This window comes from Acomys russatus, chromosome 32 (genome assembly GCF_903995435.1).
Source record: "Acomys russatus chromosome 32, mAcoRus1.1, whole genome shotgun sequence".
In the NCBI taxonomy this organism is placed as follows: domain Eukaryota; kingdom Metazoa; phylum Chordata; class Mammalia; order Rodentia; family Muridae; genus Acomys; species Acomys russatus.
In genome coordinates, this window is record NC_067168.1 from 40,775,768 (window position 1) to 40,802,300 (window position 26,533).

The window sequence follows — 26,533 nt, forward strand, 5'->3', positions numbered from 1 at the left end:
GTGAGCCACCGGTTGTGGTTGTTAAGAATTTAACCCAGATCCCCTACAAGAACAATACCCACTCTTAACTGCTGAGCCATCTATCTCTCCAGCTCCACCACGCCCTGGTGCTGTTTTCTAAACACAAATTCTTTACATTAATCCAAATTTATCTTTGGGGGAGGGGGCAATGGGACTAGTGGTTTTGAGTCCCCCCCCCAAATAAAAGACTAATAGTACTCAAGGGGAAGGAAGATAGAAAAATAATGCTCTGCTATAGCATAGACACTGCTTATTTCTTCATGACTAACAGTTTAAGTTTACCAATTAGATCCTTAGCAGATCTAGAACTGATCATTACTACAGCTTTGAATTAAATCTTGGTATTTGAGAGAACGTTTTTACTAGTAGTTTTTGGCTTGCCTCTTTGAATTTCTTTTTTCTTTTTTTCTTTTTTTTTTTTCTGTTTGGTTTTTTGATACAGGGTCTTAATATGTACCTCCGACTGGACTGATACTATGGAGCAAATTCCTCCTGCCTCAGATTCTTCACATTAATTTTAAAGTAAGTTTGTCAGCTCCACCCAAGATACCTGGTAAATTCCACTTAATCTCAAGTAAATTTGGGAAAAATTAACATCTTTATGATGTTCAATTCAAGAATATGGCTGTTATCCATTCATGTCTTCTTGAATGTTGCTATACAAATTGTAGCGTTTCACCTTAAAATCTTGAACACCTTAGCTTAAATTTAATCTCGTCTCTCCTCCCAGCCCCCTCTCTTTCCCCGAGACAGGGTTTCTCTGTTAGCCTTGGCTGTCCTGTACCCCCTTTGTAGACCAGGCTGGCCTCAATTTCACAAAGATCAGCCTGCCTCTACCTCCCAAGTGCTGGGATTAAAGGTGTGTGCCCGGCTTTAATCTCATCTCTAATGCTATCTTTACATCTAAAAAATCTGACATGTTGACAATAATCTGTTGGTATTTTCACAATGACTGTGTAACTAAAAACCCTATATATACTTATGAACATACCACTAGATTCTACTAAATTTTAATGAGTATCCTGGCACTAAAAGTAAAGAGACATCTCAAAGATTCTGAAAGTTTTAAGAACTGTCAACAAGAGGTCCCAAGCTCACATCTCACTCTACCCCTTCGGTACCCCTGTAACTACCGATCTTGTCAATGACAAAAGCAAAAAGGCATACAGGTAAACACCAGTTTACTCAAAGTTAAATACTTAACAAAAACACCATTAAGTTCCAAAATGAAATAAATTACTGGGTTTCCAATTTCAGAAACAGAATATTTTTTTCAGTAAAATCTTCATGAACTCAGAAGAGAAACTTAATTTCAAGCTTAAATCTATAGCTTTGAATTATAGCAATAGTAATAGTTTATTTTTGTACAAGTATTTCTTGCTGTTACACAGTATTCATTAAGATACCAAAGTTTCTTTAGGGACTAAGAAAATTCTGGCTCCTGGTCTAGGTACTACACACTAAATCTCTGCTTCCCTCATGGTTACATTAAACAGGAAGCGCCACAATCTAAACTTGTAACTTACTACAAATCTGTTGCAGATTGGGCTGTTACTGCTAAGTATAGTCTGGTTATTTTCTTTCATGCAAATTCTCAGTTGCAGCACTACAAATCCAATCCAAAGCAAACATAAGAGGTATTTAGATTAACTGTAAGGCTATTCTTTTTCTAGTATAATAAACTAAAATAAATATCAATCCCCTTCTATTTTTAGAATGGTCTTTCTCAGTGCACACCTGCCACACACACATTTTATTCTCTCTTCTTCAAACAGTCATTCAGCTGAGATTCGTAAATATCCTCAAAGGGTCTCTGACGATTCTACCTCCCTGCACCCCAGGCCATTTTAATGTGTATTTTGTACCGTGGAAGGACTGCATGCTCCTGGCACTTTGCTAATGAGAGCTAAGTAATGCCTGCACAGTTCACTCTTCTTGGCACCCTAGCACTCAAGTTTTTGTGCCTTATCTTAAAAAACAATCTGCTGGGGGAGGAACTCCCCAGTTTCAAGCATGCCGGCAAACGCTCTGCCACCAAGCTACAAACCCACTCATTGTTTTAACATTATATGGTGTATGTAAAATATGAGTTAGAAAAGCTGGAAAATAATTTTCACCTAACTTATAGCTAATGCAGTAAGTCAGAGCAGGTTTTAGTCAGCAAGTGTGCTACAATTAGCACTGAAAGGAAAACAAGTTTCAGAAGGGCCAGCTCTGTCCTTGGTTCTATAACATGTTTCTCCTCCAAAAACCATCTAATATATGTATGCAATCAATCAACTACTGTGTGCTTCTTGAGAAGAGATGTAAGAATTATTATATTTTCCTAACATTTATTAAAATGATTGTCAAGGGCCTGTAACTAAATCCTACTCTATTCACTCTTTGTGGGTAGAGACGGCCTCTCAACTATGTAGCTTGGGTTAATCTGAAACTTGTAATGCAGACCAGATTGGCACCCAACTCAGAGATATGCCTGCCTCTGCTTCCCAAAGGCATGTGCCGCCACACCTGGTTCTAATCACTTCTGTATCATTCTCATATCCAAGGTCAGTATGTTTTTAGAGGAATACAGCAGATACTGCAGCTATTTAGAAACCAGCCCTTATAAAATTTCATTCATTTTAAATGACACTCAGTAGGAAGCAATCAAGGATCTCAAGCATTTAGCAGTGAAAGAAGAGCACACCTATACAAGGGAGATGAGAAATAAACATTGCCTCACATCTGAAATGTTGAGTTCACAAATCTGTTACACCCAAGACAGGAATACAAGTCTAATTCAGCCTTTACAAATCAAACCTAAGGCACACTGCAGAAAGAATCAATTAGGACCAGAGAAAGGCAGCTGGGACCAATGCTGGTGATAGAAAAAACAGAAAGGACCAGGTGTGATGGCTTGTGTAATCCCAGAGATGAGGAAGGAGCAATCCCAGGCCAGCCTGAGCTGTCTCTAAAGAAACCCAAAATGCCAAAAAAAAAAAAAAAAAAGGTACTTTAAGGAAGAATGGAGTAGATGGAAGGTTATACTAAGCACTGCGGTGTGTCAGCACAGTCCCTTTACCACCAAGTAAAGCCTGGAATCACCTCTCTCTGGCTTTAATTTGCTTTAAGTGGAGAAATTAGGTTAACTATAGTTTGTATTTAAAAAAAAAAAAAAATCAGGAAACACAGGCTCCTACAGAGAAACACTAGAATAAACAGCACACACCTCTACACAAGGATACTCTACACCTCACTCTACAAAGTGATAATCATTTATGTTTAAAATCCTTCAAGTAACTCCTATGTACCAAGCTTCTTTGAGGTTCCAAGAATAGAAGATTAAAAAAGAAAACTGTGCTTTTCTAGAGCTTAAATACAACGAACACAAAGCAGATCATTATATTTGGGAAAAGTTGCACAAAAGAGGAGCAAAATTAGAAGATAGGAGGACAGACTGCTTTCAGCAAAGATAGAGCCCTACCTCACACTGTAAGACACTTAAGGATGAAGCAGTTACTATTCATAGAAACTCGAAGCAAATGCAAAGTCCAGAAAGGTGGGTGGTGCCTGTCTTAGTTTGCTTTCTATGCTGTGATAAAACATGTGGACCAAAAGCAACTCGGGAAGGAAAGGGTTTATTTCAGATTATATGTCCCAGTCATAATCCACCATGAAGGGAAGTCAGGGCAGGACCTGGAGGCAGGAACGGAAACAGAGACCACAAAAGACACTGCTTGCTGGACTGATCCTCAAGGCTTGCTCAACTTTTCTTATACAACCCAGGACCACATGCCCAGGGTGGGATCCCCTACAATGAGCTGATCCTTCTCATACCAATCATTATCAAGAGAATACCATGCAGACTTGCCCACAGGCTAATCTAATGGAGTCATATTATCCCCAGGTCATCAAGCTGTGGTCACAGTGCCTGAGAGAAGAGTGGTTATGATGTGTGCTTGAAGATTTTTACAATTCTTTTAAGGTGCTAAATACAGTATTTTTTAAAAATTTACTCCTCTGGCACACATTCACAAACACAAAACCTTTGAATGAGATGACTGGATTAAGGTACACATGCCTAGCACCTGGCCAAAGTCCTAAAGCTATGCAGTGGCCAAAAGGGCAGCTCTGGCCCCAGAGCCCACATTCTTCAACCTGACAGGATGATTCAGCAGCAGCAGCAGCAGCAGCAGCAGCAGCAGCAGCGAGGTGACCAGTGCCTGCAGAGGCTCACCTGTATCCCCTTGTGGACACTGTTTACCCCAAGTAGATTTAAAACTGCTTAGGAGTTCCAAAAGGCTCCCCCTGGCTAATGCTCCTGAGAGTGGGATACCAGAATTGGAGTACACTTTAAACATAACGTGGTATCCTCTGTTTATTCTGCATTTCTCTGTTATATATCGGGTTCCTATTTAAATCTCATTTAATGAAGGGGTTCAAAACTAAACAGTATTTGGCAGTTTTACAACTATCTATAACTTTGGTTTTAGGGGATCTAGAGGTTCTGATCTCTGTAGCACAAGGGGAGGGGGGCTCAATACACACATACAATCAATCCTTTTTATTTTTTAAGATGCAATTTGGAGCCAGGCGTGGCAGCAGAGACCTTTAATCCCAGCACTCAAGCAGCTGAGGCTGGCAAGATCTCTGTGAGTTGGAGGCTAACCTGGACTACAGAGAAAGTTCCAGGACAGCCAAGATTACATAGTGAGACCCTGTCTCAAACAAACAAACAAACAAGGCAACTTGGAACCTGAAGCATATGCTATAAGTTCAGCAAAGGGCTGTGCTGCCTCAGAGTTAAACTCTGGTAGAGTTATCATATAATCAAGGCCCTTAACAAGCCTTGATTAACACTACCTCCTAAAGGCCACATGAGTTCAGAAATGTTTTCTTACAGCAAGTGTTACTTTCATAAAACAAAACCAGAGCAGTGTGTCAACATCTCTGCCCAACCTGGACCTAAGCTCAACTTCTGTCAGTCTTGACAGAACTTTTCTCAGTGAGCTCAAGTCTAATCCGTCCCACCGTGCTGCACACTTTACTTCTTGTCTTATGAAGGGATGTGTAAACATGAGCCTAATAGCAATCCTCCCTTTCTGCCAACAAGGCTCAACTTCTCCTCCCACCAGAGACATGTGTCCTACCCAGTATTAAGAACTACTTTGGGAGATCAGCTAATAATAAAAATGTCTGCTGCCACCCCAGCATGGCAAGGACTTTAGTGCTGAGTGCAGCAGAAGAAAAGGATGGGGAAACATTCTCACACAAAAGCTTGCTCTCTGTGCTTACATGTCTACAGAGAACAAACGGTTAAGAGGAATTACTATTTGATCCAAAGAAAAAACCCAGTTTGCCTTCCTAATATACAATATACATGATTGAAAACTTAGTAGAAATTAGAACACCAATCAAAAGGAGGGTGAAAAAAGGCAGGGGCTTAGGGAGGAAGGCAGCCAGCACAGCAGAAGGAACAGAAGCCAGGCAGGGAAGTGGAAAGGTTAAGTCTGGTTTTTCTCTTGTGAGTTACAGCAAAATCTTCCAAGAAATGCAAACACGTACTTTGATATGAATAAATTATTAAAGTTCAACAACTCATTCTCAATTTCCTTCTTTGCCTTGTCCTTTACTAAATGTAAAAACCACATCTGACTTATGTCAAGCTTCTCCCACAATCTTTGTAACTTATTACTGATAAGAGAAACTTATCCATATGCCCATGCTTTGGAAGTGAGAGAAATCACACTTATGTGTAGACTTGTCTTTCTCAAAAAGTCATTTTCTCCTTTGACACAAAACAAAACTGTAATTTGTAGCTCCATTGGCTTTACCTCTTCCATGACAGGAATAGTGTCCCCACCCTAAGGGGCGACTCACCTTCTCCATTACATATTTCAGTTCTCAGCTCTTCCCTGGCTAGTATTACTCTGGAAGAGAAAAACAACTTCCTACATAGCAGCAAAGGCTTTAGAGTGAAAACTCAAGGAACTTAATCCTTAAACAAAACATATCGCCTTTATGAAAGAAATCTTTCTTTCTTTTTTAAATTTCAGAGCTCTATATTCCTTCCTAAAGAACCCCTCTTAGACATGGTTAGCCCTATTAGAAAAATCTATGAGCAGTTGCAGAAATACTATTTTTACTACACCTACAACACACACTCTTGCGCGTGCGTGTCCCCCCCCCCCCCTCGTGTGTGTGAGAGCCAAGGTATAAGAGTTTAAAGGATATGCCAAGGCCAACAGGTTCAGACTCTGGCATGCCTAAACTCTGCTCAGAGTTCCCGCCCCACACAGAACAAGCATGTCCTGTATCTAACAAAAAACAGCTTTGCTTAACCGACTGTTTCCCCTTCACCCTTCTTAGACTTCATGTGGAAGTCTTAGACATGTGGAATAGAGAAGCAGGGAGGCCCATCAGTGCAGCTTGAGAATTATGATACAGTTCTGCAACCAAAAAAGGTCAGACACAGATTAAAAACAGAAACAAAGCTAAGGCACAACAAACACATCAAACACACTGACGACAGTGTTCAACACAGGCAAGTGCTCAATATGGAATAATTTCTTGCCAACCTTATGGCTAGTGTTGCTTCTCACAAGTTGGCAAAACTGGCAGTTGGTAACATAAGCCATGATCATTGCAAACAGAGGCAAGAGCAGGGTCTCCAACCTTTCTGGATGATAGCGGATAGTAGCATGGACTCCCCCACTGAAGTCTGCATAGAGGAGGTGCACAATTTTAAAACTGCGTTTGAAATACCCTCAGTTTAAGTCACAAAATGTGGCATCAGATAAAAGAGCAAATAAGACTCAGTAGCAGCACTGGTCCACTTCAGTTTCAGAGAGAGACCGTGTCCCCATGAAAAAGGGAAGTTTGGGGTGGTCCAACTGAACTCACTTTTCAAATTCTTGACCTAAATGTCAGTCATTTAAAAAGTAGTTACCATTCCCATCAGACAAAGACAGCAGCAGTTAGGCAAAGTGTTATATGACCACATGGTTGCTTTCCACATCACTCTTGTTTATTGGCTCTTGAATTAATAATAATAACAATAACAACAACAATAATAATAACAATAGTAATAGCCTTCTAGCTTCTTTTCTTTACCTTCTTATGAAACACTGAGATAGCAAGAAGCAATTCAGAAGAACATGTACATAGTTACATCTACTTAAAAGAAATAAAGCCATTATCTATTCAGGGAAGTCTGATGTTTATAGAAGCTTAGAAATATAGCATTCACACTGTTTCAAAATCATATCCAGAGCAGGCTAACTCTTACATAGACAAACCTTACACCTACACAGACAGTCTTGTGAATTCTGGCACAGATAAATGCTAGATGCTACCTAAACACTAAACACAAAATTCTGTAATAATGCAAATATTTTTCTTGACAATGTGGTCTAAAATATGGACACTAAGTTTATAAAACTATAGTTCTTAAGTAACTTTCCAGCTCATAATTACTGAGGCTGGACATACTACTGCATGCAGGGTACAACGGTAACTGAGAACAGAGGCAGACTTGCTTTCTGACCCTGCAGGGCTGGCACTTGACTATTAACAGTGCAGACAGCAATTAAAGAACAGAACACCTGAATGCTAAACACACCTGCAGGATACTATGTTACTTTTTTCATCGTGGGAATCTGAAGTAAGGGCTGAAGAAATAGCTCAGTCAGTGCCTGTGACTTCAGAACTGAGATGGAAAAGGCATCCCAGACCTGTGGCCAGACAACTACTGAGCTTCAGTTCCGTGAGACAGTGTCCAAATAAATAGTAACTGTATAAATAAAGGGAAGCGCAATCAAGGAAAAATGCCTGAGTGAACATGCATGTCCACCTTCACTAACAAACACATGCAACATACTACACGTCACAGCAAAAACAAAGAAAACCCAAAACTGCAGTAAAATTTCATGCATTTAAAACATATATCTTCATGTTTTATGCAATGAGCTGATACTGCATGCATACATATCACCATCCTTAGCTATCATCCCCAAGCCACCAGCCCATAAAGTTCCCCATACACCTTTCAGTCACCTCCCTCTTCAAACAGTTCGACTCCCTTCGCCACATATATTCTACTGTTCATTCTCTGCTTTCTTTTTGTAGACGTGGGGTAGCTCTGCTCTTATATGAGTAACGTGTCAGAACAGCACGTTTCTGAGGCTCGCTCATGCAGCAGTAACACGCCCCTTTTTACATTTAAAGGAGCATTCCCTCTTACGACTACTATTTGATGGGCTGTGGGGATGTTCCCAGTTGAGAACAGTGATAGTCCTGATGAATCAGGCATTCTTACACAGGTCTGAGTCCTTAAGTTCATGTGTTTCATGTCTCTGGGTAAATGCTTTGCAATTCCACTTCTAGGCTATAAACATATATTTTAAAAACACTAAAGGTTTTCCACAGGAGTTATCACTGGTTCTTCCACGAGCAAGGTGCAGGGATCCCAGTGCTCCTTTCCAGGCTGTCTGTTCTAAGGAGCTTACCTTACTAAACCCAGGGTTCATCTATCTCATCAAGCATTCTACCAACTGAGCTACAAGCCCCACCCAAGACAAACTTTTTTTTTCCTTCTTTTTCTGGTGTGTGTGTGTGTGTGTGTGTGTTTCAAGACAGGGTTTCTCTGTGTAGCCTTGGCTGGCCTGAACTCACTTTGTAGACCAGACTGGCCTCGAACTCACAGAGATCCACCTGCCTCTGTCTCCGGAGTGCTGGGATTACAGGTGTGCGCCACCACACCCAGCTAAGACACAATCTTCTATGGCATCACAGAATCATAAGCTACCCTCCAGCGTCTCATCATTCTGTTCAAGGCTATCAACGAACACACTCGTTTTAAAGATCTATTTTGCAATAAGATTTACATAAATACTCAAGTTCTACATTTTATACATATAGTTCTAGGATTTCACTATGTAACCATTAAAACTATTCATGTTAGAATATGTATTCAACCTAGTCATTAGGACAGCAAATAGTGACACCAAAAGAATGACCAGTTATAGATGCTAAGGTAAGCCTAACATAATCAGAAGATAGAGAAGTCAAAGGTGCATACAGAAAGGCAGATCAGAACACTGATGGACACTCAGCAAGTGAAGGCAATTGTGACAATAAGCCTGGTGACCTGCTTCCATCCCCAGCATGCTACATCCATTCACATGTAAAGGTGAAAGGAGAGAACAGACGCTACAAAGTTGTCCCATAACCTTGACACATGCACTGTGGCATGTGAACTCTCACATACACATCATGTGAACACATAACAACATCAATATTTAAAAAGCACCAATGATTACCTAAAATATGAAAGGTTTCCCATTGTTTCGCCTTCATCTTTGTACTAACTCTACTCAACAAACAGAGGCTTTATGGCTGTTCTTAAAGAGTTAGGTAGGTCCTATAGTTGAGAGTTCATATTTGCCCCAAATTTGGCATCAATGGAACTAGAGAATAGCATCAATTAAGCAGGCACTTACACTTGCATTTCATTTTTTATTACCCCTGCCATCTAGTGGTAGGATAAAAAACTCAAGAAAACCAGGCTTCGCAGATAGCTTCATTAAGTACACAAAGGGTGGGAAAGCCTGCTTTATTTCATCATGGCTTCCAAAGCAATTGAAACCCACGTGCACCAGCTGACATCTTAAAGGCTCTCTACATTCAACAGTCAAGTCTGTAACTCCAGATATGGAAATACAAAGCAAGGTATCCACAGCAATCTTGAAGTACAGAGAGAATTACCAATGATGCATGAAAAAGAGCTTCAAGTCAATTCTGAAGGAAAAGACCTACACAGAGACTGAACAGCCACTGCTGCACCACCATAAATGTGCTCATTGGTGCACAAGCAGCTGCAGTTGGGCCCTGGGATGATGCTTTCTGACCTCCAGTCACTAGTAGGTGGGCTACTTTGATACAAGACCTTCTTCAGCAGAAAGAACATTTACTAGACAAAGCACCTGCTCCTCTACTGGTGAGCACAACAGGAGAAAGTGAAGGGTTGTGTAAAGTCTGTAACTGTCTTGTCATGCCTTTAAGTCACTCTCTTCTCCCTCAAAGTGACCTATAAAAAGCCAAAGAGAACTGAGTACACACAGCAAGGCTTTACAACATGCATTAACCACAAATAAGGATCCTGTTTCAGTCCCATCTGGTAATATCTACTTTAACTGTCTGCCGTCATTTCTATCAGTAGCCCCAAGAAGAGTAGGGCCTCTCTAGACTATCAAGGACATGTGCTTTGTCCTGTTTGGGAGAGGAGCTGGCTTGGCCTCAAACTTGGGATACTCCCACCTCAGCCTCCATATTACATGTACATCCTACCACACCTCGTTAAAAAACTAACTGGAGAGCTGGCAAGATGGCTTAGTAGATGGAAACCACATGGTAGAATGAGAATTGACTCTAGTCAAGCAGTCCTCAACTTCCCCCTGTGCCACGTCAGGTAAGCACTGCCCTTTCCCACACAAAATAAATGTGTGGTTTTTAAAAAACTAAGTGGTGAAAACAATGAAAAGTCAGCAAGAAATAAAAATTAAATATCCAAAATTAAATAATCAAAAAAATCAGTACATAATAATTGTGCATGTTTGATTCAACTATCAAACAAGCTCTGCTCAGCTAAGTCCAATATCTAAAGCTGAAGACAAAGAGGAAAACACACATTTCTTATACATACAACATGACGTATATGTTTCACACATATATTCATATAGAAAAACCTACAATACCACCTAATTAAACATAGAATTATGTGTTACACTATATAAATAGGATTTCCAACTAATTAGCTATGTGTATGTATTTTCATACATATGAAATATACATAAACCAAAAAATAAGTTCTGCTATAGAAATAAGATTTATATCAAGAATGACCTAAAGTAATAATGTCCCATGATCTACACATGAAAGTGGTTTGGTCAATTAAAACTTTTTTTTCCTTGTGGTTTGTCGACACAGGGTTTCTCTGTGTAGCCCTGGCTGTTCTGGAATCACTCTAGTTCGAGACCAAGCTGGCCTCAAACTCACAAAAATCCACCTGCCTTTGCCTCCCAAGTGCTGAGATTAAATGCCTGCACCACCACCACCTGGCCAACTCAAACTCCAGAGCAAACTGAACATCATTCTGCAAGAAATACTCTCGTGAGGGTGGGGAAGGAACAAGGGGTAAATTAAAGGACTGCTCAGAGCAGTGTATACAATCCTTCTTGGACACTTCAGTTCTCAGGGCCTAAGAGAAGGCATAGTCACAAGCTGACATCCTTAAATACCTGTGTATTTTAATACTCAACTTGAACACCAAGACAAAGGCCCATTTACTGAGTTTGTTCTACAGTCTATACTATGATCAACATGGTGGAATTTGACATTACTTTTTATCAAATTCCTTGACTCTAGGAATTTAATGAAGTAACAGGGCCACAGACACTCTGTATTTAGTTCTCTGAGAGGAGTAATAAATGCTTCATGACCCTAAAAGTCAAAGAACAAAAATGAACAAGTCTCTACCATGCAACGGTAGGAGTCCCTGGTGGAAAGCACTCCAAGGTCAGAATCTTTTGTTCTGTGACTTGGCCTCATTATGTTTCTCAGCCCAGGATTCCACACCTTTGCCACACCAGGTGCTTGAATCAGAGACCCAAGAAGTTGTGTGTCTACTACATGTAAAAACCCTTCTGGTGAAAAGTGCAGTTTAGCATCTGTTTCTGCCTTGGGATATTTATTTACTTACATACATTCATTCATTCATTCATTCATTTATGTATGTATTTACTTATTTATTTATTAAGACAAAGTTTCACTACTTAGCTTTGACTGGCCCGGAACTTAATATGCAAATCAAGCTAGCCTTGAACTCACAGATCTGCTGGCCAACTGCTAGGATTAAAGAATAAAGATAAGTGGGCTGGAGAGACGGCTCAGTGGTTAAGAGCGCCACCCGCTCTTCCAGAGGTCCCGAGTTCGTCCCAAGTTCAATTCCCAGCAACCACATGGTGGCTCACAGCCATCTCTACAATGTAATCTGATACCCTCTTCTGCAGATAAAGCACTCATATGCAATAAATAAAATAAATATATCTTAAAAAAAAAAAAAAAAGAATAAAGATATGTGGTATTGCATTTGGGTATTAAATCCAAAAATGTGAGGTGGCATGTTTACACGAGGCCAACTACTGAGGTGCCACCAATGTACAGAACTAACTGGAAACTACACAAACAAATCTTCCTAATTTGAGATCTGAGAGGAAATGTCTGTAAATGTATTTACATCTTTTCCTATTTGTTCAGGCATGAAAGAAAGTGGTTTCATTTCCCTCAAAGCTTTGTATTCTGGACTTCAGTCGTGCTTGGTACCTGTCTACGGAGTTCTAAGAACACAGGGCAAACATATGAAGACACACTCTGAATTTCTGAAGTTTAGTCTTGTATTTTGGCAACTTACAACACTTAAAAACCTTAATTTCCAGGATAAAATACAGAAGTAGAGGTAGGCAAGAAAATCTCAAATATCAGTCAAACTCTTCATACCCTGAGAACTCAGCACCGTCAGAAGAGCACTGACAGCAATCAGCCTGGCTATGGACCCAAGGATACAAAGTCTGGGCAGAGAGTGGCTGAAGGATCCAAATGGATAACTCAGGGGTAAACCGAGAACTGAGGAAGGAGAGCAACCCTGGCAAACCCTGGAGCGGAATGTACTGGCTCCAGAGCCACCACTCTTAGCAAGCTCTCCAGCATCACCTGTTCTCAGTGTTCTAGTGCCAGAGTAATTAGAGTTTTGTTTTGTTTTAAGCCCTGACTTCTTTTGAGAAAGGATAAAAAAGATAGGCTGATGGATACCTAATTGTACACCTAATACAAACATTCGTTTTTAAAAGAAAATGTCACTTTGGAGGCTATCTGAGTTCAAGACTATATTCTTTCAACATACACTAAAACACATCTGTAAAGTGTGGGAAATGAAATACCAATACCATAGGGTTGTGTTGTGGTAAGTCACAAAATGAAATAAAATATCTGCAATAAGTTTAACCTCAACTTATTGTAGCCTGTATACACATATTAAATAAATACGAGTATATGTGAAACCTCTTATTAAGTCATTAGGAAAAAGACAAACTAATTTTTAAAACTTGTTAGGGCCAAGAGTGGTGGTGTTCAGCTGTCACTCCAGCACTTGGGAACCTGGGGCAGGAGAAAGCAGTCTGGGTTACATAGCCAAACCCTGCTTCAAACAGAAGCAAATAAAAGACAAACAAAAAACTGAAGGAGATTAAAATGATAAATATAATGTGGTTCTAAATGATTCTGCACCTATATATGAATGTCCTTTTTTGACACTGAGGTAGGCCTATGTCACCTGCACAGTAAAGCACACTGAAGATGATGCTGTCCACTCCAAGCCTAGCCCTTAGTCAGCCAGCCAGCTTCTCTCATCTTGGGATTCTCTTTTGGAGTTCAAGAATCACGCAGTGAGGCAGCCAAAGACGTATCAGGGAAGAGCCAACCCCCTGACTAAAACAAGGTCAAAGTTCCAGCACGCCACCAATGCCCAGACATCTGAGGCACTCTAGCCCCAGCTAGCTACAGCTTGTGGAGACAACACCGATCCTCTCAAAACGCAGGCTGATACAAGTAGCATAGCTTCCTAGTCAGCCCATAGAATGGAGAAAAGTGCTGGTTGCTGTGCCACTAAGTTCTGAGATGGTAGCTTTATTTTTTCTATTACTATTATTGTTGTTTTGTTTTTCGAGACAGGGTTTCTTTGTATAACAGCCCTGGCTGTCCTGGACTCGCTTTGTAGACCAGGTTGGCCCTAACTCAGAGATCCGCTCACCTCTGTCTCGGAGTGCTAGGATTAAAGGGGTGCACCACCAAGCCCGGCAGAGACAGTATCTTTATAAATAGCTGAAATATAATGTCAGGCCAGGTATACAGCTATCAAACTTACACATGTATATATCAGATACGTTTTTTATCATTAACATTATTCATGATAGCAAAAACTAGAGCCCACAATTGCTATAATGTCAGCTTCATAGAATTTCAACAGTCACTCCTAGACTCTGTGAACACTTATACTCAATGCACACACCTCTGACATATAATCAAAAATAAAATCTTTAGGGGTTGGGGATTTAGCTCAGTGGTAGAGCGCTTGCCTAGCAAGCACAAGGCCCTGGGTTTGGTCCTCAGCTCTGGGAAAAAAAAAAAAAAAAAAGAAAAGAAAATCTTTATTTAAAAGTCAGAATGGTTTCCTAGTTGCAACAGGAAAAATAAAAGGGACAGGCTGGAGAGGTGACAAGTAAATATGAAGATGGCCACGTGCTCGTTCTGCAGCCACTGGGTAGGTTCCCGATGCCATCAGTAAGTTTCATAATTATACAGAGTACACACATTCCATTTATGTACATGTTAAACTTTAAATATGCCCCAATCTACTAGCAATGTCTTATGTTGTGATTCACGCCAGTAGGCCTAACTTACATCATTTAAATGGCATAAATACTTTTTAAATATCCAAAATTATTTTGCCCTTGTATAAAGGCTATATGTATTAGACACTTTAAATTCAATAAGTTACTCTAAAAACCAAAATAATTCTCTTAAATGTGTGTGTGTGTGTGTCCCTTTTAATGAAGTGACTTACTCCATTTAACAACCATAAATAAATACCTGGATTTTAAGAATTTAGTTGCTCAGCTCAATTTTCTAATTTCAACATATGCCTGCCTTTAAGCCATGTTAAGATTAGATTTACTTTATTTACCTCATATGGTTTCATCACCCTGTTTCTCCTTCAAATGTCAACAGGCTGTGTAGCATGGTAAAATAAAAGCCTCTTAGTTAAAGTCTAGAGTAACCGTGCTATGGAATCACGTTATCCATCCACGGGACAGGTGTCCTGCGTTGGTAAGAAGTCAGTGACTGCACAGTGTTGGGGCAGTGAGCAAACTCCACTCAAAACACTATTCTTTCTCCTGTGGTGGTTGTCATTGCCCTTTGCTGTGCTGGGGATTAAACTTGTGGCTTTGCACATGTATTAATAAGACTTTCTTTTTAAAATACATTGATGGATAAAGGATTAAAAAAAAAAAGACAGATAGTTTTGCTAAGTGAAATAAATGAATGAATGAATAAATAAAATAAATCATGTGAAGTCATTTCAAGTTTTCAGTTCAAGGACTCACAAGAACCCAACAGACCAATCATTTCTATTAGGGCTTGATTAATAATTTTAAAAAGGATAAGGACCTTGTATTTTGGTTTTTTAGACACTAATACACTAATATCTGCTATTCAATGACCCACCTAATAATTAGACATGGACAAAGTTATTTCCACTGCAAAAGACACTTTCACAAAGACAGCAATTTATTTCATTTTAATGAGCACTTTTATTTGTATTCTTTAATTTCTAAGGTAAAGTGTAAAAGGAGGTCAAAATTGATGCTTTTTAACGTGTTGCTAGATCTGTGTATCATTTACTTACCTTCACTGTTGAGCACAATGAAGAAAGCTCTGAACGGATCATTAACCCTAACCTACCTAACATCACTGAGGCATGAACTTTGTCCATGCTGAGGAATGGGAAGGCACACAATAATTTTAGCTCTTACTATTCCGCACACTGTAGCTTGTAAACTCATTTTTTATTGAGTTGGCACCTTTTCCACTCATCTCAAAAAATTAACAATGCAACTTTTGTAATTCAGGAGACTTGTAGATATTAACTAGTCTTTCTTGTCTGATTCAATGTTCCTCAACTAATGAGTTAAAACATGAAAAGGAACTCAGAGTTAGTTGTACTTGTAAGAAACACACAAATAAAACTACACTTCCCCTATGGCGACTAACCTCTCACATGAGGCAGATGAGTGGAAATCAGGCTATTTTCCTGAAAGCAGTGTGCCTGGCATGGTTCACAACAGTTAAGACACTTCAGGAGAGTATCTCCACTTGGGGATTCATACAAGAGGAGTACCAGGAGTGCTGAAAAGGCGCTTCTAGCCTTACATCGACCATTACCCAAGCAGAGTCTAACTCAAGGAATTTAGATCATCCTCTGCCAGGATCTGCGTGGAGTTTAGGATGACAGGTTATGTTAAACATCCTTCTTAGGATAGTTGGGTTGAGTTTTAACGTTTAGAATATAAAATTCAAACGCTGGCTGCCTTAATTGGAGGTTTAAAAAAGGCAGATCCAGACTTAACTTTTTGTTCAGAGGAAAAATTAAACTGTTATCCACTCAAGTAGCACGGGGTTTATACCAACACACAGCAGAAACCACCAAATCTGATCAAAATCATTCTAACCACCAAAGAGAAATGCTTGTGAGTTTTCTTATTTGTTTCAGTTACAAAGTGCTTTCTAACTACAAAAGGAAGCCTTACCAACTAGAGTCACTTTCCTGATACCATAAAGCATTTGCTAACAAACACCTAATTCTTATAGCCCAACACAGTTCAGGTTCCTACAGAAAGGCCAATGACCTTCTATCATTCTTTGAAATAACTTTATCCTTGAAGATGATATTGGAGAAACTCCTAATATTCCTCTTTCCCAATATTCCTGAAGATGGACACAGCCAGTAAACAACCAAGGAATGAACTGGAAAGGATAAAAGTGGTTCTCAACCTTCTTAAGCTGTGGCCCTTTAATACAGTCCCTCATGTTGTGGTGACCCCACTCATAAATTTTTGTTGCTGCTTCCTTAAAACTGCAATTTTGCTGCTGTTACGAATCAGAATGTAAATGTGTTTTTGATGGCCTTAGACAACTCCCGGGAAAGGGCTGCCGGATGCCACAGACTGAGAACCACTGCCAACTCAAAGAGGCCACTCAAGATTCTCTATCTGTGTGCCGGAGTGGTGACACATGCCTCTGATCCTACAACTTGGGAGGCAGAGGCAGGTGGATCTCTGTGAGTTCAAAGCCAGCCTAGTCTATAAAATGAGGCTAGGACAGGCAAGGCTTCACACAGAGAAACTCTGTCTTGAAATACAAACAAACAAGATTCTCTATCTACCCAACCATACACCAACCAAAACCAGCAATTCTACACACACACACACACACACACCACATCACATCAAAGTACTTTCTTAGAATTTAAGCTTAGCTTAGGGTAAAGTGTGAGGACTGGTGTTCAGATGCCCAGCACTGATGCGTAGGTGTGATGGCCCCTCTGTAATTCAGTGGAGGCAAGGAGGGATCTCTGAGCAGCTTGGCTAACTAGCCTAGTGCAATCAGCAAATTTTGGGTTCAAAGTGAGAAATCCTAGACCAATATATAAGGCAATCCAAGGACGATAAATAACATTAACCTCTAACCCCTGCTCACACACATGAACAGGCATGCACATGTATGTGTACGTGTGTGTGTACGTGTGCGCGCGCGCGCACACACACACACACACACACAAAACAAAAGAAACAAAGCAATTACTGCTAGATATGGTTCCGGCACTTGAGAGGTTTAATGGAAGGAAGGGGTAGTGCTGAAGCAGGATGGAGAATTCCAGGCCAGTCTGGGCTTCCTCACAATTTCTAGGCCAGCCTAAACTGCATAGTGAAATCCTGGCAGAAAACACGAAACAATTATCAACCATTCATTCACTTAAGTTAATTTTAATACATGTACATACTTTAAAATGAGCAAGCTGACAAAATCAGGTTCTCGTTTGTTTGTTTTGGATAAGGTCTCACAATGTTGACCAGGATGGTCTGGAACACCAGACACTCAAGAAAGCTTACACCCCAGTCACACCCCAGTCTCACACAGTAGCTAGGACTGGAGGTATACAGCATGGCCAATACCACTGGAGCTTGTCCCCCCAAAGCCCAGTTCTTGAACATTTTTTTGTTTTGTTTTGTATTCCATCACATTCATCTCCTGAATGATATCCCCATGCCCTCTTCCTGTACCCTCTGTCTTCTGAGAGATTCAATCTATCAAGGGTTATCTAGAGGAAAAAGATGACCCCAGTAAAGAGTTAGCTTTAAGGTCATTTGTTATCTAGGGCTGGAGAGATAGCTCAGTGGTTAAGAGCACTGGCTGCTCTTCTAGAAGACCTGGGTTCAATTCCCAACGCCTACATAACAGCACAAAATTGTAACTTCTGGGCTATTTTTTGGGCATATGGTACACAGACTTACATACATGTAGATAAAACACATACATATAAATTAATATATTTTTTAAAAATCAAAGATCATTTGTTATCTCAGGTGAAGAGGAACTTTTCCCTTCCTTTTTTACATGTACTTCCTGCTATAAAATGAACAGGCAAAATCTTGGGTGCTAGTCAAATTACTGCTGAGCCTTACTTATCTCCCACATGGTCTGATCTGACTCTTTTAATCAAGAAAGACGAGGAAAAAAAGCAAGATACAAAAGCTACAGTTCCACTTTACTAAAACAGGTTAACTAAACTGAATTTAGCAGTACAGAAAGCTAACCACCTATGACAAAACGTAAGGAGATAATTACTTATTATGTTACAATGTGGGAGACAGACTGGAGAAACAACATCGGAGGTGACGGAAATGACTCATGATCTAGGTCCTCGTTTTACTGTGTATTAGGTTTCTTAAGACTGAAACCCTTTACCCATGATAAAAGCCTTCGAAATTTCATTTTTTGCTCTTTTTTATATAAGCACTTAAGGTTTACTTTCAAAGAATATCTCAAAAGCTACAAGAGTGCTGCTTTCTTTTTGCTAATTCTGCAGTCACTGTTTTTGCTGCACATGGTCCAATAATTTACTTTCATAAATAAATTTCTGGGCACCATCTTTTTCTTCAGTGTCATTCAATTTGGCTTCATGCTTTTCTTCAGACAAATCTGACCAGCAACAAAAATAATGTAAGGCATGCGTAATCACACTTTAGATATGACTTCCTACTCATTTTAATTTCTGTAATGTTGCAGACAATAGTTCACCTTCGACATTAGTACACAGGTATGCACATGCGTGCACTCCTGCGTACACACACACACACTCACACACCACCAATTACAACATTAAATATTAAGAGGAGAAAACAAGAACCTGCCAATATGTTAAATATATAAAAAATAATCATTTAAAGTCTTTTGTAAGTTGAAAGGACTGCTAGATATATCACTTAAACTGATAAGAACAGATACTACACTTGATCTTAGCCAAAAGGCCGAGAAGCGATTGATATATCACTTAAAAAAAAAAAAAAACAAAAAAAACATACAGGGGAGAAAAAGATGTTGAGCTAAGATGGCTTAATAAGCTTATAAAGCTTAGAAAAGCGGCTCATCAACTTGCTTATCAACTAATACTTTAGAATTTAATAATATGAGTAAATTTCTTTGTGACTATTTTATCCAAAGACATTTCCCTTTTGATAAGCATGAACACACAGTTAAAAAAAGAAAAAGAATAGTTTTATAACTTAATTTATGTCAGTGACAGGCAATTCACGGCCGCAGCTTTTTTACATCACCAACTCCAAACTGAACTTTACTCGAAAGTCCTATTTTCACAACTATGCTTGAATTATTTTTTTTCAACACCCTCAATTCAAAATGAATGGTAATATACAAAGAATGTCCTCTCATATTCTGAAGTTATAACTTTCAAAACATAACCTCAATATGAAACAGGCTCAACCACCTTTAGATGGTCTATGCACTCTCCTTGAGAAACAGGTGACCACATATACTTTAAACATCTATTTATTTCTAGAAGTCTTAGTCTACTCTAAGAGCACAGCTGTCCACTAAAACTTCCTATGCTGGATGGCTTAATACCTCTAAACTCAACACTCTGACTTTTTACAGATAAAACCCAGTGAAAATATTCAAGTAGATTCAATCAGCTTTTCTTCTCAACCAGCTACTTCTTTAAAAGGCCCATTTCTGAAAAATGCATTGCTCATCTTCAACAACAACAACAAACTTAAAACAACCAACTTTTCCTATTCTCCTACATTAAAACAATCAAAATAACCATCACCCAAATAGCAAGCTTACTGTCACTAGAGAGGGCTGTGAAAAGCATTTTGGTAGGCAATGTGTTAAGACTTAGAACAGATGACTAAGAACCAAACTAAGTTGGTGGCGCAAATCTTTATTCCCAGCACTCTGGAGGAAGAGGCAGGTGGATCTCTGAGTTTGAGGCCACCCTGATCTACAGAGCGAGTTAGTTCCAGGCCAGCCAGGGCTGCACAGAGAAACCTGCCTTCCAGGCAGGGTACATTAAAAACAGACTTTGGACTCAGGCAGATCTAGGGAACATTGAACTAAAATACATTTTTGTCTATGAAATAACAGATTCCACACCATTTCGTCAATTCAAAGGAAACTATCAGAATGTGGACCACTACTAATGTTTCCTATTACAGTTAGTTCATCAAAAGAAAGTTACAGATGATATGACTAACTTAATTACTGCAATAATTCACAGGCTTGCTTATCTTCAAATGGTACAAATCTGAATACATATTTACTAATTTACGTGGAAAGTATATTCCAAAATATACTGATTCAAACTAAGAAAGCATTTTTTTTTTCAGACAAACTATAAAATGTGGTTAGATCTTTTGTCTGGCCTACAAATACCAGTAAACAAATTTACTCAAAGTACAGGAACTTCTGGAACAACTGCCTCAACTCTCCCAACATTTACTCCCACTAAACATGGAACTCTTTTTCTTTATCCCATGTACTGTCATTTCCATCCATTCTAAGTTTCAGGAAATTATTCACACAGAAGGAGGTATAGAGAGAGATTCAGGACACACTTGTAATCCCACCTGCCAGCCTAGACCTCATACCTAGTCCTTGCCATTAGGAAGGAAGGCAGGAAAGAAAGGAGGACAGACTGACCAAGACTTCTCAGAAAAAGTAAATGGCTTAAAAATGAGAAGTATAGTCAGTCAGAACCAGCACGGTGATCCTTGTCTTGCCCTTTAATGTTGGCGTTCATGGTTTCAGGCCCTGTATTGTTTGGATGAAACATGGTAGTGACAACAGCCAGATAATAAGACAATTCAAGAGTTTAGAAGTTCTACACAAGTGCAACTGAGTAAGACTTTCAGGCTGTCTCTCGAGACAACAGATTCAGCAGAGCCAAGTCACTTAGCAGACATGGCTAATGCACTGCTTTACAGTGTACTCAGGTCAACTTACTGCCCAAAACCTGAAAGGGATGCATCTGATCCTGACCTGAAGTCCAAGTAAAGATACACAAACATTATTTGTACATGCAGGGCTCAGGTTTTACAGAAAACAAATGCAGTCCAGAAAGTTCCCCTTTATTATGGAGTGGAGGACCCAGGGCAGCACCAGCAGTCTCTGCAGATTTCAGAGTCTGAGAAGAAGGGTGCAAGTAAGCACAGCCACAGACGTTGAAAAGTGAAGTAAACTGTATCACCTGGAGAACGGAAGTAGTAGTGTTATTAACGTTCACTCTAAAATTCAACTTTCCTGTAGGCTGAAAACTTATAGCACAATTATTTAGCAGAAAGCAGATCTAATGAAATGCAGAGGTTTCAAACTCAAAGTAGCTGCAGAATTGTGGTGTCCTATGATTTCTCTTTAGAAATAAAGCAAATATGAGACTTGGTAACTAGGTAACATAGTCTTCCTATTAATTACTTCTAAGAACACAGCTGCACTGATGAATATTAAGATAGTACAATAAATAATATTTTAGTATTTTTTTCTATACACTCAGCACTTTGAGAGCATGAACACTGAAAGTAAGGCACAGATAGGCTGTTAAGTTACTTCCACACCCATAGGTTCAGAGCCATACAAGGGAAACTTTAGTTTCTAATGCTTGGTAGTCTTCATGCAAACCGCTCAGGCCTTGAGAAGCATGCTGTCCTACCCAGTTCGGCACTAAAGAAAAGAAAATCCTCAAGGAAAAGCAAAGATGCCAAGGGCTTTGAAGACAGATTCTAACTGCTTCAGGACCTATCATATACTTCATGAAAATTCACTATTACTACAGAGAGTCACAGTGACTTCATGCAGGAAAGCCATCATCAACTCCAGCCACTCCAGTACTTCCCATGACAAGAACTTCTCACTCAGAATGATCCCAGAAGCTCCAGGCAACAAAGTGTAGACTACAATGAACTCAGCGGTGTTGTTATCCCACTTGGAAGTGCAGCTGGACAGCTGCTGATAATGACCCCACAGTCAGAGGGGCTTTTAAGAGATCTGGGAAGCATTGTGCTCTAAAACTGCTTGCTTTTGCTTCTGTCTTCTTCAGAAATGAGGTCAACATTTGGGGTTTTTTTGTTTTGTTTTGTGTTTTTGGTTTTTGGTCTGTAAAGTGAAGAAAAACCTGGAAGACCTCAAAAGACAGGAAGCAGTCCCCAACTCACAAAACAGCTTACTCTCCAAGGCTTGTCACTCAGTTGAAAAATATGTTTGCAGTAATTAACCTATCTATACCATAGTGTCTAAGGAGAAAGCATTCCATATTTTAACTCGAAACTTTGTCCTAACAAAAATAGAAAAAGTTGCCGGGCAGTGGTGGCGCATGCCTTTAATCCCAGCACTTGGGAGGCAGAGGCAGGCGGATCTCTGTAAGTTCGAGGCCAGCCTGGTCTACAAAGTGAGTCCAGGACAGCCAAGGATACACAGTGAAACCCTGTCTCAAAAAACCAAAAAAATAGAAAAAGTTTTATGTTTGGGCGTAGATAGCATCGACTCTGAGAGCCTGGGATTGCAGGTGTGCCCCATTATGCCCAGTTTTTGCTGCCTTTTTGGTATTTGCAGCTAAAACCTAAAGCTCTAAATTCTAAATTCCCAAATTCTCTCCAGGGAGAAGTCCCTAAAAGCTGTATAGGCGGGAGCAAGGGTATCTCCTCAGTGTAATGCTAATGGAGAGGGCTACCACAACCTGTAGGAAGCCAATAGGAAAGGGCTGGCTAATGTAACCTGCAAGTGTTCACAATCACAGCAAAACTATGAAGGGCTACATGGCAGATAAAAGGGTAAAATCAAATGCAAGCTGTTAAACTAGCTGGTCAATCAAATATCTGGCACTATAGAACATTCTGTTTCCCAGAATCTCATCAACTCAACTGAGAAGGGAGGAAATCACTGGCACAAAAAGGTGAGTTATAACCCAAAAATGTTACCAAGTTCTCAAAATAAAAGGTATTTAATTCAATAACCTCAGATACTACCTCTTACAGCAGTCAGTAAGATTTATAACCTGGGTAACAAATTTTAAAAACAAGTGTAACTTGGTGACGAGTCACTTTTGACAGCTATCTGGAGTCTCACAATTCAAGAGCTACTGTAAAACTTTAGAAGCAACTCACAATTAAACTCACAAACGAAAAGGATTCAGAAATGGAAAGGGGGGACTGAAGGAGGTGTGGGCAGGCAAGAATAAACTGGTTTGTAGAAATAGTCAGAGAGAACATTTAAATATTACTAAAAGTCCCCCTCATGGTAATCTGAGCCACTTCCAAGCTAGTATGTGAGACTGCTCTTACCAGCTCTGCAGAAAAACTGTTTTAAAAAAGTCAGAAGCAAAGACAGGCAACAGGCAATCTATATAACTTCCCTTGTAAAGATTTTTCAAGAATGACTATGAGATGGAAGAATGAATGGCATGCCTAACGTTAACAGTTATGAAAAGAAAAACTAAAGTAGACACAGTATTCTTTTTGTTTGAACTTGATTTCTCTCACTAGATCACTTGAATTAGACATTCCATAAGATTCACAAAGACAAGTCTCCATACACAGGGAGGAGCAGGAACAATTCCTTTATTGCACCTAGCCTCTCATTAGAACGTTCTAACATTATGAGCATAAACATTTCACCAAGAATAAACAAGCATTAACATTACCACTGGCAGATGATATAGCTAAGCTAAGTAGGCCTCAGCTGTGGACACTTGCAGATCAGTATATGTGAATTAAAATTAAAATGGAACAGACTGAGATGAAACACAAAAATATCTGAAATGTGTTTCCATACACAGCAGAATAAAAAAATAGATTTTTTTATGAATAAAAAAAGGTATGCTCTCAAGTTCCTGTAGCAATCTAAGCCTCCTCATTATATTATGCAGTTTTACTAGGACTGGCCTGATGCAGATTTCTAATCCTCCTTCAAAGTAAAGGGGGACATGACAACAACAAAATCACCGCATCATTTATTTGTGCGTTAATCTGCAATCATTAATTTCAGCCTCTGAGAGACTCTTAAGCAGTTAACAGCCTTTCATTTGTAAAAATGTTGCTTTCTGGAAATGTTAGTAAAATTACTCTGGAAATATTTTCAAATTTTGTTACACAAAATGTTCGGTCAATCAGACGCCTGTGCTATCTCCATCTGAAAAGACACAAGTTTCTCTTTTCATATTGTTCAGTAAACTCTAGTGGCTTTCATTTCTGGTCAATTTCTTTTTTTTTTAAATCTAATTGATTATTTCAAAAGAATACTCTATCCAGTTAGTAAGACTTCACAAATATTCTTAGGTTCATATGTAATCTCCGCCAATATACTTTTCTTCTGCGGTTCCAAATAACGTAACGGTCATTTAAAAAGCAAAACTAAAGTCAGGTGTGGTGGAGCACGCCTTTATACCCAGCACTCTGGAGGCAGAGGCAGGTGGATCTACCTCTCTGAGTTCGAGGCCAGCCTGGTCTACAAAGCGAGTTCCAGGACAGCCAGGGCAGTTACACAGAGCAACCCTGTCTAGAGGGGGAAAAAAAAAAAAAAAAAAGGAAAACAAAAAAGCAAAGCTGTTAGGGAAGAAAAAAAAATCGAATAACTGTTTCTCTAAACTGGATTTTCCTTGAGTAGGCCCCTCTGGTGTTCAATAGATGTTGTAGCATAAATATTTTTCTTAAAGCACAACTTAAACCCGACACTTAACATATAAGACCCCCCCCCCCCATTTATAACCTAATATATTGACTAACTCTTAAGAAGATTCTCTGCGCATTTCAAATGATTACGGTTTAATTAGGTCTAAATGCAAGTAAGAATGATTCAAAGTTGACAACAGGGCAGCCAGGCGAATAAAACTGTTTAAAGAAACATACATTCTCATTCCTTCACTCTCACATTCTCACCCTCCCGCTCCCTCTTTCCGTGTCTCTCTCTCTCTCTCTCTCTCTCTCTCTCTCTCTCTCTCTCTCTCTCTCTCTCTCTCTCTCTCTCTCTCTCTCGGGGTTGGGGGGGGAGGGAGGGAACGGGACAAAAACTCTAGTCAGATTGGGCCAATGGGGAGAAAGTTAAAGCAGTCTTCCCATCTAGATAACTCAGTGTTCGGAGTCGGGGTAAACCCTATGCAATGTCGGCAAGTTTGGCACCACAGTCTAGAGCTCCCAGCACCGCGGTACTGTTTGTTCTCTTCTCCACAGACCTTCCAGCAGAGAGACCAATAAAGAAACTCGTGCAACGCTGTCGGATACTGTGGTAACACGGAGGGTGAGAGTTCGGCTAACAGAATAACGATCTCGCTCTAAAAAGCAACCCAGCACAACTGTGGAAATAGAGTAGCGTGTTGAGTGCACTTAAGGGCCTGGGGGGGGGGGACACACTCTTGAAAATATCTGGTGCTGGAAAAACACAAGCAGCTAGCGCTGCGTTCGCTTTCGGGATAATATTTCCACCCCCCCTAACTGCTAACGCTCCACTCTCGGAGAGAAAGAAAACAGAAGGGGAAAGCGTGAAACTGCGACGGTGAGCGGACGAGGGGGTGGGGGGCTTCCAGTCACCTCCAGCGGCCACAAGGCAACCACGGGGCTGCTCCGATGGCAGGAAGGAGAGAGAAATCAAATAAAATGCAACAAGGCGCAAAGCCGCGGCGAAGAGGGCGTGGGGAAGGGGGGCTCCCCCACCCCGGAGCCAGCCGAGGCGCGGCGGGCAAGAAGGCGCCGCGCGGGGCCGGCCCACCCCGGCGGCCGGGGATCGAGGCTCCGCTCCGGGGCAAACTTCGCCAAGCGGGCAGGGGGCGCGCCCGACCCGGCCCGGCCCGCGAGAGATCCGGCGGGATCCGATGGGGCTCCGGACGCACCGGGGACCGCGCGCTGCCTGCGGGGGAAGGGCGGCCACACTCACCACGGGTCGAACTCGTGGATGATGCTCTCGAAGCGGATGACGGCGAAGAGGCGCGAGCTGAAGCCGGCCAGCCAGGCCAGGAAGAGGATGGTAAAGGAGAGCAATGACTGCCACCCGGCCGGCTGCGACAAGCCCCCGGACAGCCCCGCGGGGGGCCCCGGCTTCGGCGGCACCGCCGCCGCCGCCGCCCTGGAGGAGCTCTGGGCTCCGGGCCCGTGGTGCCCGTGGCGGCTGTTCCCGAGAGCCATGAGGCCGCTCCACGGGGACGAGTTGAGGGACGACTTGTGCTTGCTCTCCGGGGCCGAGGGCTCCGCCATGTTGTGCCCCGGCGGCGGGTCTCTCGCTCGTCCTCCGCGGCCGCCGCCGCCGCCTGGAGCGAGGGGTGCTGGGCGGAGACCCAGAGGAGGAGGAGGAGGAGGAG

At 40.8% G+C, this 26,533-nt stretch overlaps 1 protein-coding gene and 1 pseudogene across 1 annotated transcript in view; both read right to left on the reverse strand.

The window, feature by feature from the left end:
- The window catches only part of Stt3b (STT3 oligosaccharyltransferase complex catalytic subunit B), a 69,825-nt gene extending 43,292 nt beyond the window's left edge, over window positions 1-26,533 (reverse strand). The window contains exon 1 of the mRNA XM_051140638.1: window positions 26,113-26,533. Coding sequence (XP_050996595.1) covers window positions 26,113-26,429 — 317 coding nt within the window. The 5' untranslated portion in view covers window positions 26,430-26,533. The remainder of the gene's footprint in view (window positions 1-26,112) is intronic.
- On the reverse strand, window positions 19,091-19,217 carry LOC127184466 (uncharacterized; annotated as a pseudogene).